We start from the raw sequence: 12,728 nt of genomic DNA on the forward strand, positions 1-12,728 counted from the left end.
AAAAATAATACTATGGTAGTCAATGGGGGGTGAGATCTGGCATGAACATTCTTCTAAATATCTTCCTTTGTGTTCAGCAGAACAAAGACATTCATACAGGTTTGGAACAACTTGAGGGAGAGTAAATGTTGACAGAATTAAAATTTTTAGGTGAACTAACAATTGCGGTCATAGATTAGCCTAAATGAGCCTACTGCTAAGTATTTTGTTATATTCTTCTGTTTTGCCTTTAAAAGTATGTTGTTTGATTACATTTCCTAAATGTATAGGCTTGTATATGGTGGCATAGGCCTAATAAAAAACTGTGTGAAGACCAAAATCTTGCTCACTGCATTAAAAGTGTAAGGTGAGAAATAAAGAATAATATAAAGACCCTTAAGTGAGCTGTTAATAACTTTTTAACTTCTTCAAATAAGGTATTTCATGGACAAAAAGTGTCCAGGGTTCCACATGACAGGACCTCAACCTACAATCAGATATTTCATGAGTATATAGAAGCTGTTTGCAATGGATGTAGCTGTTATAAGTCAGTACATGTAATGAACTATATTAGATTATGTTCCTGAAATCCACTCTGAATCCTCCTTTGCTGGGATCAGGATAGGCAGTATACCCCAATCCAACTAAAAAGTTTTGAACAGCTCTTTATAATATTCTTGAATCAAACCTTCGCCCCAGTAATCGTGCACGTCTCTCTGAGCATGTTCATGAGGCATGATTTCAGTATCCTCTATTCTTGGACTTCTGATTAATTCCGTCGCGGTGATTCAGCGACTTCGGGAAATGATCCCACCCATAAACTGGAGAAGAGATCCCACCCCTTCCCTATATATTTTGCCGCATTAGAAACGTTCGAAAACAAGGACTTGCTGATTAAATAAGTCGGTCCTGTAAAGTTTTAAAGCTGATTTAAATGCAGTAGCTTCGGTGTTTTAGTTTCACTTTCGATTTGAAGTAAAATCTAACGGAGCGTCAGAATGGTGAACTGCGGTCTTGTGACTGAGAAAAATGAGCCAGGTATGAATTATTTGATTACTGTTACCTGTTTCTTAAATTAAAACGTTTTTAATATGCGGGCGAGCTGAGATTTTTCATTCAGGAAATTTTTTCGCGAGGGTTTTCTCTCAATATACTATCTCAGTATTTAACCGAATTTAGTATTTTTCTCTCGGGCTAAGAAAAGCAGTTTTCAACGGACAAATGGGGCATGTTGTCACATACTCCGTTCTCCTTTATTTCATTATTGATGATGATGAAGTCTATTACATCCTCTAATTTTCTGTCAAAGAGCAGTAATTGAATTGTATTTGTGATGTTGTTGTTGGTTTGTGTGACTCAGTGCCTCTGAAGAGCATCTCAGTGGAGGTTCGGGTTCAGGATCATGTAGCCACAGTCTCCTCCACTCTGCAGTATGTGAATGAGGAAGAGCGCCCCCTGGAGGCCTTGTTCGTCTTCCCTCTGCCTGCTGATGCTGCTGTCTGCCACTTCAGTGCCAAGATCGGAGAGCAGGAGATTGTGGCAGAGGTGCAAGAAAGAGAAACTGTGAGTCCAAATACAAAACCTGCAGGATGATGATTAGCGTATTCATAATCCATAACTTTAAACTAAACTGTCTTGCAGGCAAGGGATCAGTATGATGACGCTGTGAGTTCGGGTTGTCAAGCATTTCTGTTGGAAGAGAGCGAAGAGAGTCCTGATGTGTTCAGACTGAGTGTCGGGTGTCTGTCGCCGGGTCAGAACGCTGCCGTCACCATCATCTACGTCACCGAGCTCGCTGTGCAGGCCGACCACTCGCTGCGCTTCTGTCTGCCGGCTGTACTCAACCCCCGATACACACCAGCAGGTACTACAGCAGCTGCTGACACACACTTTATTAGTGGAGAGAAGCTGATTCTAACACACTGTGTGTGTGTGTGTGTGTGTGTGTGTGTGTGTGTGTGTGTGTGTGTGTGTGTCAGGTTCAGCTGCTGGTATAGTCTCAGAGATTTCATCAGGATGTGGATCTGTTCCCTACACGCTGACTCTCAGTGTCCATGTGAGCTCTCCAAAGCCCATCTCCAAACTAGAGTCCAGCTGCACTCTGGATCCTCTAGTGTTCCTCCACTCTGATCACACTCAGGCGACGGTACTGTGTGTCTTCATGTGTTTATCTGGATGTGTGAGCACAGCAGTTTGATGCATGTGTTTTTATGTGTGTAGGTGAATCTGAGTCCTGGTCACATGTTTGATAAGGACGTTGAGCTGTTTGTGTACTATCAGGATACCCATCAGCCCTCTGCTATAGTGGAGGCAGGAGTGACCACTGCCCCATCAGGTATGACCTGCAGCTCACTGGGATTATGGGATTGAGTGATCAAGCTGTCACTGACTCTCTCTCTATTTCAGGCTCTCTGATGAGGGACCCAGTGGTCATGATAAGTTTGTACCCAGAGTTCCCAGAGGAAGTGATGTCATCACTGGCAACACAAGGAGAGTTTGTTTTAGTGATTGACAGATCAGCCAGTATGGAGTGTATGATGCATAATGGGACAGGAGCACAGACACGCATAGAAAGCGCAAAAGTAAGATTTAAGATTTTGTGAAATTTCTGAGGGAAACAGGACATTTAATGAGGAAAAATAATGTAATCTGGGTCTGTATTTTATCCATCTGTGCTTCATATCAGACTCCAGTCACAAGGTTGGAGGGAAGGGATTAAAAAGTAAGAAGGATTTGAAAAGAAAGCTATTATGTTTTGATGAAAGTTTAAAGAGATTAACCATGTTTTTCTTTGTACACAATAAAATCAGGAATGTGCATTAAGAAAAATAATAATTTTGATCTCACACTGACTTACTGTCCATGTCTCTCTATAGGACACTCTGCTGTTACTGTTGAAGAGTCTGCCCATGGGATGCTACTTCAATATCTATGAATTTGGCTCTCGCTTTGAGTCCTTCTATCCGTTAGTAACTAGATCTTCATTCAGATATACTCAGTTTTGAAATGTGTTAGAAGAGATGAGATGTTTTTCTTTTTCATTGCAGTCAGAGTGTCGAATACAATCAGGACACAATGGATCAGGCTCTGAAGAGAGTGAAGGAAATGACAGAAGACATGGGCGGCACAGAGATTTTACAGCCTCTAAAACACATCTATAGTCAGCCCTGTTACCCAGACCACCCCAGACAGGTACAACATCACCTCAACTACTCATTGACACTGGTGTTTAAGCATAAACGAGGCTTATGAATCAGATGTTCTTCTCTCTTCAGCTGTTCATCTTCACTGATGGAGAGGTGGAGAACACTAAAGAGGTGCTGGACCTGGTGAAACATCATGCTCACTCTCACAGGTAAAGGTCTGCTGGGTTTGATCTTCCCATCATTCATATCTTCATCACTTACACTAACAGAGTTTATTGTGTGTTCAGGTGTTTCTCTTTCGGGATTGGTGAGGGTGCAAGTACCGCCCTCATCACAGGAATGGCCAGGGAGGGATCTGGTCACGCTCAGTTCATCACAGGCACCGACCGCATGCAGCCCAAAGTAAAGCTCTCCACTGGATTTCACAGGCACAGATGTTTCCTAGTCACATGTCTCAATGGTTTCTCTTTCTCTTCAAACTATATCAGGTGATGCAGTCCCTCAGGTTTGCGCTGCAGCCCGCTGTGGTTAATATCTCTGTGGATTGGACCCTTCCAGATGGCATTACTGTTGACACACTGTCTCCACCCATTAATGTGCTCTTCCAGGGTCAAAGGGCACTCATTTACACCCAACTTAAAGGAGAGGTGGGATTATGTAGTGTGTGTTTTTTTCATGTATTAATTAGATGCATTAATTCAAAAAATGTCTAAATGAATCATTTGCTTATTTTTTCAGCTGATTAAATAGCGATGGCCAGAAAACTCCTTGTAGCACATATATTTTAGATTTTTTATTTGCTATTAATTGTTATTCTGTCATCTTTTATTGTCTCATAGAGATCAGGAGGCTCTGAGGGAACAGTGACAGTCAAATACAGTCTTAAAGATCAACCAGTAACAAACCAGCTCCACTTCTGCCTCAAACCAACTGAGGAAACAGGGTAACACACACACAAACACTAACAACAACAGCTCCAGTCCTGCTTTAGACCAATTCACCTCTAAATTGCTAAATTTACACAATAATATAATAATATAGATGCATAGTATACTGGACACCTCCACCACGGGGCCTTCCCTTTTTTCCTGATCCTCATAATGAGTTATCTAGATCATGGAATAAGCCATACTCATCCCAACTTTTCAGCCCCCAAGTTCATGTATATTCAGATATAATGGGGTTGAAAGAGTATGGCTATGGGGTGATGCCTAGGGTTGAACAGATGCTTGCGAGTTATCTGTCCCCTAGCTCTGCATCGTCCCTGAAGGCCCCAATGCAGCCCACTAAGCCACTAAGAATGTCATCAGCGCTAGTGGTTAAAGCATATATGGCAGCGGGTCAGGCTGGCATGTGTCTGCACAATATGTCTATACTGCAGGCATATCAGGCTGACCTACTGAGGGATTTGGATGATGGTGAGGAGGTAGGGCCAGAGATGGTTTGAGAACTGCGTCGGGCCATAGATTTGTCTCTCAGAGCAACCAAAGGGACTGCCAGAGCTGTCGGAGCAGTCTATGGCAGCTATGGTGGCTACTGAGAGGCATCTTTGGGTCAGTTTCTCTGAGATCAAAGAGAAAGACAAAGCCTTTTACCTTGATGCCCTGCCATCGCCCCCTGGCCTCTTCGGCCATGAATACGGTACTCGAGAGGTTCCAGGAGACTTAAAAGCAAGCAGAGCCAAATGCTACCTCCATCGCCATTCTCCACCCTCTGAGGCTGCTGGACATGAGCAGCCCCAGCCTTCAAGCTCCTTGTACAGGGAAAGCAAAAAGAGAGTGTCGCATCTCGTGCTTCCCCACAAAAATCATAGGGGACCGGTACTACACTCTGAGCTGAATCCTTCTAAGCAGAAGCCAGATCTGAGGACCATTCTTCTGACAAAGAAGGCTTTGGCTCAAAAGAAGTCCTGACGCCACCAGAATCAGACTTCTGAGGGCAGCCCCCCATGTGGTGGGCCGGTGTTCACCTCATTTAATGGTGCCTGCTGCATCAGGCTCGCGCCCTCTGAGGAGGTTCGAAGAGCAGTCAAAACAATTGTTTCCTGCCACTTTGCTTCAGGTCACCGAGGTGGCTGCTCAGAGTACACCACAGGACAGCCTTGAGAGGCTCCCTTAGTAGATTCTCTGGCAGAGTGGATGCTTCTGCCAAATGTATCTCACTGGGTCCTGCAGATGGTAGAGGAAGATCGAGGAAAGGATGGAGTGTTGTGTCCAATATTAGATCTTCGACAGCTGAATCGTTCAGTCAAAAATCTCAAGTACAAAATTCCTGAGGTTCGCTTTCGGGAGCGAAGCGTTCCAATATCGGGTTCTTTCTCCCTTCGAGCCCATTGAATAATTTTCAGAAAAGTTTCTGACAACAGATTTCCTTCTAGCCATTTCTTCTCTAAAGACAGTCAGGCAAGGCAAGGCAATTTTATTTGTATTGCACATTTCATACACAATGGTAATTCAAAGTGAAACAAATACATTAGATGGATCTAAATGGCTCTATCCATCAGAGCGGATCTAAATGGATTAGGAGTAGGAGTAATCCATGGAGTAGGAGATCGTCAGGCCCTATCGGCATGTGCCTTGAGTTTGCACCATGGATGGTTAAGTCTTTCCTTTACCCTAAGCTAGGCTGTGTCCCCAAGGTGCCGACCAATGTACCGAGGCCTATCGTGTAGCAAGCCTTCTGACCTCCTCCTATCAAGGATCAGGACCAAGAAAAGTTTAATCTTCTCTGTCCAGTAAGAGGGTTGGATACATATGTCTACAGAGCTGCCATGTGGAGAAAATCCAATCAGATTTTTGTCTGTTTTGGACTGGCTAAGAAAGGTCTTCCTGCTTCTAAGCAGACTGTTAGCAATTGGATAGTCTAGGCCAGTGGTTCCCAACCACATTCCTGGAGGCCCACCAACACTGCACATTTTGAATGTCTCCTCAATCAAACACACCTGATTAAGGTTATCAGCTCATTAGTAGTGACTCAAAGATCTAAAATGGGTGTCAGACAAAGGAGACATGCAAAATGTGCAGTGTTGGTGGGCCTCCAGGAATGTGCTTGGGAACCACTGGTCTAGACTATCTCTCTTGCTTATGAGATCTATAGTCTAGTCTAGTTGTCAGAGCTCACTCTACCAGGTGTATGGTAGCCTCCAAGGCCTTAATTTCGGATGTAAACTACAAGAGGTTTGCGGCGGGCTGGTCTTCCCCGTTAACATTCGTACTCTTTTATAGCCTGGACCTGGGCTATAAAAGTTGTGGCAAAATTTCACACGGACAGGCACTTGTAAGTACGGCATTTGGGCATTTCGTTCCCAAAGCGTCAGTGATGCAGTGCAAGTTCCCTCAAAAGGTAACGTCTCAGGTTACGACTGTAGTTCTCTGAGAAGGGAATGAGACGCTTCTGCTAATAAAAGCTAATGCCGACATTCTGGATGAGCTCTTATGCTTTCCTGGTCGTGACGTAACCTGCCTGTGACGTTTCATCTTGCCATTGGACTAGTTGACACACGTGCTTCAGACGCAATCACACAGGGGCATTTCCAAAGCATCATTGATGCAGCGTCTCGTTCCCTTCTCAGGGAACTATGGTTACAGTCGTAACCTGAGATGTTTTTAATATCAGCCATTTATTTGTTTTCAGCTGTAACATGAAAATAATTATTGGCTTATTGTTACTGGCCAGAATTAATACCTGTGCATCTTTTTCCGAGTTACTTTGTCAAATAAGTAATTCATTTAGTGACAGAAATAATGGAAAAGTGCTCTCTTCCTAATTGTTGAATCAGCTTTCCAAAATTAATATAATTTATTCTTTTTATAATAAGTAATATAATGTGGTAGTACATTACTTTTTACACAACTGTTATGTTTTGTTAAATAAAATATATTCGATTTAATTATTTTGGGATTTTCACTTTCAGTTGCATTAGCTGTTTGCTTTTCGAAGCCAACAATAATTCCCAGTTAACAGTTTTTACAGTTTTCCTCCATGTTGTTGCAGGTTGTCCATCCACCAGCTGGCGGCTCGGACCCTGATCCGTTCTCTGGAGCAGAAGGAAAGGTCTGGTGATGCAGATGTTGAGAGCATCAGGAGCAGGATAGTGGAGCTCAGTGTTCAGGCAGGAGTGAGCAGTGTTCGTACAGCCTTCATTGCCATTAATAAAGACAGCAGACAGACTGTGAAAGGACCCCTGCTGCAGAGAAGAGTGCCGTGTAATTGTGAGTGTATAAATCACTTTTAACTGGAAAAACAAAATGTGTTTCAGATTTTTATCAAGGAAGATTTTTATGACATCTTGCTGCCCTGATGCAGCAAGATGTCATAAAACAAACAACAGCCTGTTATTTGTTTGTAATGTCATGATTAGGGCTGGGCGATATATCGCATGCAATTCTCACGCGCATTTCGTCCGTAAAGCCGGTTCCCTGATTGCCGCTAAATCGCCATCACCTGCTTTCAAATGGAGCGGCATTTAATAGACAGAGCCGTAGTTCACTGACAAGCCACGCAATATCGCGTTCATTATCGAAGGCGATTCATCTGCGATAATGAACGTGATATTGCGTGATATTGCTATTAATGAACGTGATATTGCTATTAAATGCCGCTCCATTTGAAAGCAGGTGATGGCGATTTAGCGGCAATCAGGGAACCGGCTTTACTGACGAAATGCGCGTGACAATCGCATGCGATATATCGCCCAGCCCTAGTCATGATACACACTACCAGTCAAAAGTTGATTGAATTGGAACTTTAGTCACACTTATTTTTGTCATAATTTAAGGTATTGGACCACCACGCCGATTGAAGAAGGGTATTCCTTTTGTAATAATATGCTTTGCCTGTTGCTTTGCCTGTTGCATACCTACTGAACCCGAAGGTAAATGAACCAGACATTCTCAGATGTAGAGGATAAATCACTGAAAGGCCCTTTCACATGACTTGCGCCTGCTTTTTGATATACAACTTTATTTATCTAGATTTCCACAGGAACAGTTACTGTTTTTTTACATTTCCCTACCAACACCACCACGAATCATTGACTTAACTTCGCAATGAGAGCGGCAGACGGCTTGAAGTCATTTGAACGGGCATTTAAACTGCTGCAGGTTTTAAGATATAATATAAAGTCCTCCTGTCCTCTCCTAGTCATTTTTTTTTATGGAAATGTTCTATCTGTTGTTATGGTTCATTTTTGTTCTAAAAAGTGTAAGAAAAACATAGTTTTAATTTAATCTTTTCTTGATTTTTTTATTTTTTATTTTTTTAAGTGACTGGACCTGAACAGAAGATCGGATTAATGACAAGTAATACAATGAATACATAGTGTCACTAAAGCTCACTAAATGTGAAACACAAATGCAGCGTCGCCTCATGGTTAATGATCATTATTTGTCATTTGCAGAGGTTCGGAATTTCTTCCGCTGTGGTTCTAAGACTGAGGCTGCCCTAACTGCTCAGCCAGACTCTGAAAGCATGAATGAAGGTATATACAGTACAAGTACACACACACACACACACACACATGAGATGGACACAATGGTTATTAACTAATTAATTTTGTGTGTTTAGCTGTGTGTTCAGCTGCTCCTGATCCCCCAAAGGACCTGTTACTCCAGCTGGTTTCTCTCCAGAAGGCGTCAGGCTGCTGGGAGCTGGACGCCACACTGGCTGATGTGTTTGGGAAGACGGAGGATGAGCTGACCAATCAGAAACCAGCACAGGTGAGAGATGTGATGAAATAATAAGACAGCGATGATTGTGTCCAGTGTCCAGTAACAAATGCAGTGGATGATGGTTTGTACACAGGTGGATGGGTCAGTATGGGCCACTCTCCTGGCTCTGATCTGGTTATACGGCTGTAAAATAGAGCAGCAGGTCGAGTGGCAGTTTGTGGCCATGAAGGCAGCGTCATGGATCGGCTCTCAGAAAGGTGGGATCTCCATTCCTGAACACATTCATTCAGATATCTTCAGTTCTTTGACACACACTGATGATTTGAGTGTGTGTGTGTGTGTTTCAGTGGGCGATCTGTCTCAGTGTGTGTGTGTGGGTAATGTCCTGCTCGGATGTCAGGTGACCCAAGAGACTCTGGGAATCTGAAGATGTCAGAAGACCAAAGAACAGTTACCGTCACATTTACTGTTACTAATGCTGCTTCGTTTTTCATTAACATTTTGTCCATTTAACTATCTCACCAAATTATAAATAAACTCAGTATGTTTTTCATGCTTGTTAAACAATTATTGCGCATGCTGTGGAACAGCCTTTAAGACGCTAACAGTTTACAGGCGGTAGACAATTAAAATCACAGTTCCAATAACTTAGGACACTAAAGAGACCTTTCTACTAACTCTAAAACACACCAGGAGAACGATGGCCAATGTCCTGATCGCATGTGTGAATGTGCCATAGTCCTTCTGCAGGAGGCTTGAGGACTGCAGATGTGAACAGAGCAATAAACTGCAATACCTGTAATTTAAGACGCCTGAGACAGTGCTACTTTTGATATTGACCCAGAGACTCATTATTCCATTTCTGTTCATCAAATATCTTTTGAATTTATTCAGTTTACATCTCTGTTTTATGTTCATACAAATATTTATACATGCTCAGAATTTTGTTGGAAAAAAGCAGTTGAAAGTGAGAGGATGTTTCTTTTTTGCTGAGTATATGTGTGACCTGTGCCATATTTTTGAGCCACTTTGACCTTAGAAACACATTTTGAGTTTTATACCAAAAAACAAAGTCTCAGGTTTAAAATATTTTAAATCAGATTAAAAAACTGTTGAACAAAACTGCTATTTGTTTTCTTTGTCTCTGTGATTTACTAAAGCTGTTGGACCGGACCTCAATCACTGAGGAAACTTTCACACAGCAGCAGAATAATGTTTGGAGTGCTAATTATGTTTATACACAAATATGAAAAATATTTACAAATTGCATTTTATAGCCAGAAGTATGCATATATAACATTTCAACACCCTTAAAATTATGAAAAATGAAAGAGCTACAGTTAAAAAAGGATAAAGTTGATAAAGTACGAATAACTGATGAATCACCCTTAATGAAGTTTCCTGGAAAGCTGCATTGGAAATTCCACTTGGCTTAAAAGTGAGGCGTGAGGTGTTTTTGAATATAACTTAATATTCATGAGCCAAAATTGTGACTCAGTTTAACCCTCAACCTCTCCTCCCATACGTGTAACAAAAGTGTCCTTCGTGAGTCAAAATGAAGCCCTAAAATTATACCTTTTTTTTTTTTTTTTTAATACATTTTTGTAGATTTTTTTTAATTTTTTTTAATTTTTATTATTTAAGTAGAGCAAATAAGGTTATAGCAAATGCACACCTAAAGAGGTGCAAGTTGAAGAAAAATGCAGTATAGTAAAAGGGAAATAACTGCACACTCACTGAAGCATAGGCTATAAGAAATTATATGAATAAATACTAAGCCTATGCTTCAGTGAGTGTGCAGTTATTTCCCTTTTACTATAGTTATTAAGTACCTTTAAATTACTAGATTTTATTAATAAATAATATAATTTAAGCACATTCTTCACATTATTTTAAAATAAATTCAAAATAAATCCCCAATATCATGCATAACCCTGATAAAGCAGCTCAAAATATCTCACGTTTGGTGTCTCTGTCGACCTCTTGTGGGAAAAAGATAATATAACATGATATTTCATGACCCCAGCAAAGATGCACTCACAGTACCAAGTACAGGGGCCTGTACCATGATGGTAGATGAACAAACTCAGAGTTATAGGATTAGTTTCGAGTTGACAAATCCAAACCACTCCAATCCGGCTTTGTTGGTACCATGATGCTGATCATCAACTTTCTCTGTCAACTCAGGCTTTGATCCTGAGTTTGTGGAGCGCGTGCACACAAATCCGTGACATCAGTGGCAAACAGCCAATCACATGCCTTGCAACAGAAATAAACTGTGATTCACTTCTCGCGAGAGAGCCAGCGCGATTCAAAACTCTTTCGCTGAAAATGAAGAATTTAAATGCATTTACACTAATGGAAAATACTTGTCTGTGAAAGAGGACAAATAAAAGAAATGATCTTTCTCTATCAGTGCAAGTGAAAGTTGTGAAGTTAGTTTATATAGTTGATAATATATAGCGATAGAGACTTAAACATACAAAGTCACATGTAGTCATTTTTAAAGAGTATATTTACACCTTATTTAGGCCTATATTACATATGATCTATATATATTAATATTCATCGAAAATAAGTGCTTAATAACAACTGTTACACTAAACTTGCGTGTGTGTAATGGATTAATAACATTATAGATCATATAATTATACAAATCATATAAATTATATTATCATTAAAACCAGACAATTTCATCGTTAAATATTTGTTTTTACTATATAATGACCTTTAATTTGGAGGAAGAGAAACTGGGGGAGTGACTTTATTGCGTTGGGTGTGTCAGTGTCACTTAGCTTACATCTGATTGGTCCAATTTCAGTTTGAAATCTCTAACCCGTGGAGTGTAAGATACTATGGCGATGAACACCACTAAAAGTCAGGTTACTTTAATGGTACCTAAAACCCAAGATTGGCGCAAACTAATCTGAAACTTACCTGGCTAGCCAGCTAATCCGGCTTCATGGTACAGGCCCCAGGTCTCTGCAGGATAGTAATAGGAGTTACCAGATCAGTGGCCATAAACAGAGGGGCGTTTTTGAGCGCATTACCTGATTTGCCCACGTCAGAGTGTGGAGAGGGTTTAGGGTTGGGGTGGGCTCGGATGAATGGGATCATTTTCATTGCATGATTTATAAACACCCACAAATTCAGAAACGCCCACTTTTGTTCCGCAGAGATACTCCATGGTACCGTCAGAGTGTGATCTATAGTTGTAAATTGGTAGACATAAGTATGTCCCGTTTGAACTAATCTCCGTCAACATACTGTACATATGCGATAAGCACAGGCTCTCCTGCCACTGTGGTCATTTCATCCAGGTGTATAGCAAATTGGACTTCTCTAAGCTTTTTGTGCAACTGTTTTTTGCAGTTTTGCAGACTTAACTTTTTCAGCTGCTTGCGGGCCACATAGTCCCTCCACTATTTTAATACAGGCAGGTTTGATTAGCTCCTCTCCAATATTATGCAGCTTTTTTGCCTTGGTAATCAACAGCGAACACTCAAAGGAAGCTTTAGTGGCCTTCTGTAAACCACTACCTGCTCTTTCAAATACTTTTCTGACGTCTGTCGAACTTTTTGACAGAGCCATCTCTTTTTTTCTCTCTAAGAATTCCCTGATCTTTACCGATAGTCTCTGGAAGCTTTGTTTCCTGGTGTCTTTTCATTTTGCTTGGTTTCATGGTGTTGTTTGCCAGTTTTTCACCACAGAAGACACATTCTGGCTGAGACTCGTCTTGAACTTCAATAAAGCCAAAATTTAGGTAGGTTTTGTCATAGTGTCTAAACTTTTTCTTCGCCTCTGATGAAGAATCACAACATTTACGTTTCTCTGCCATGTCTCTTATAGATGTGTATAATCATTGTATGACAGAATATAAGAAATGTGTGACAAGAGAAAGAATACACTCGAGGTATAAAAGAATGGTAAACAT

General features: G+C 41.2%; 1 protein-coding gene across 1 annotated transcript; it reads left to right on the forward strand.

Moving 5' to 3' along the window:
• The first annotated feature begins 34 nt into the window (after positions 1-34).
• LOC125246806 (von Willebrand factor A domain-containing protein 5A-like) lies at positions 35-9,916 on the forward strand. The gene is made up of 19 exons (XM_048157859.1): positions 35-1,017; positions 1,340-1,542; positions 1,621-1,843; positions 1,959-2,125; positions 2,200-2,314; positions 2,386-2,561; positions 2,856-2,944; positions 3,027-3,171; positions 3,255-3,334; positions 3,413-3,527; positions 3,614-3,772; positions 3,965-4,068; positions 7,119-7,336; positions 7,903-7,998; positions 8,390-8,425; positions 8,524-8,604; positions 8,691-8,842; positions 8,928-9,051; positions 9,142-9,916. The coding sequence occupies exons 1-19, from the start codon at positions 978-980 to the stop codon at positions 9,219-9,221; spliced, it is 2,403 nt and encodes an 800-aa protein (XP_048013816.1). The 5' UTR covers positions 35-977; the 3' UTR covers positions 9,222-9,916.
• The last annotated feature ends 2,812 nt before the right edge of the window (positions 9,917-12,728 follow it).

Source organism: Megalobrama amblycephala, linkage group LG15 (genome assembly GCF_018812025.1).
Source record: "Megalobrama amblycephala isolate DHTTF-2021 linkage group LG15, ASM1881202v1, whole genome shotgun sequence".
NCBI lineage: Eukaryota > Metazoa > Chordata > Actinopteri > Cypriniformes > Xenocyprididae > Megalobrama > Megalobrama amblycephala.

Excerpts from the sequence above, each read along its gene's own strand:
- LOC125246806 (XM_048157859.1), top strand. The coding sequence starts at position 978 with ATGGTGAACTGCGGTCTTGTGACTGAGAAAAATGAGCCAG. Across the intron at positions 1,543-1,620 it reads AGGTGCAAGAAAGAGAAACT|GCAAGGGATCAGTATGATGA; the intron begins GTGAGTCCAAAT and ends ACTGTCTTGCAG. Across the intron at positions 7,337-7,902 it reads GAGAAGAGTGCCGTGTAATT|GTATTGGACCACCACGCCGA; the intron begins GTGAGTGTATAA and ends TCATAATTTAAG.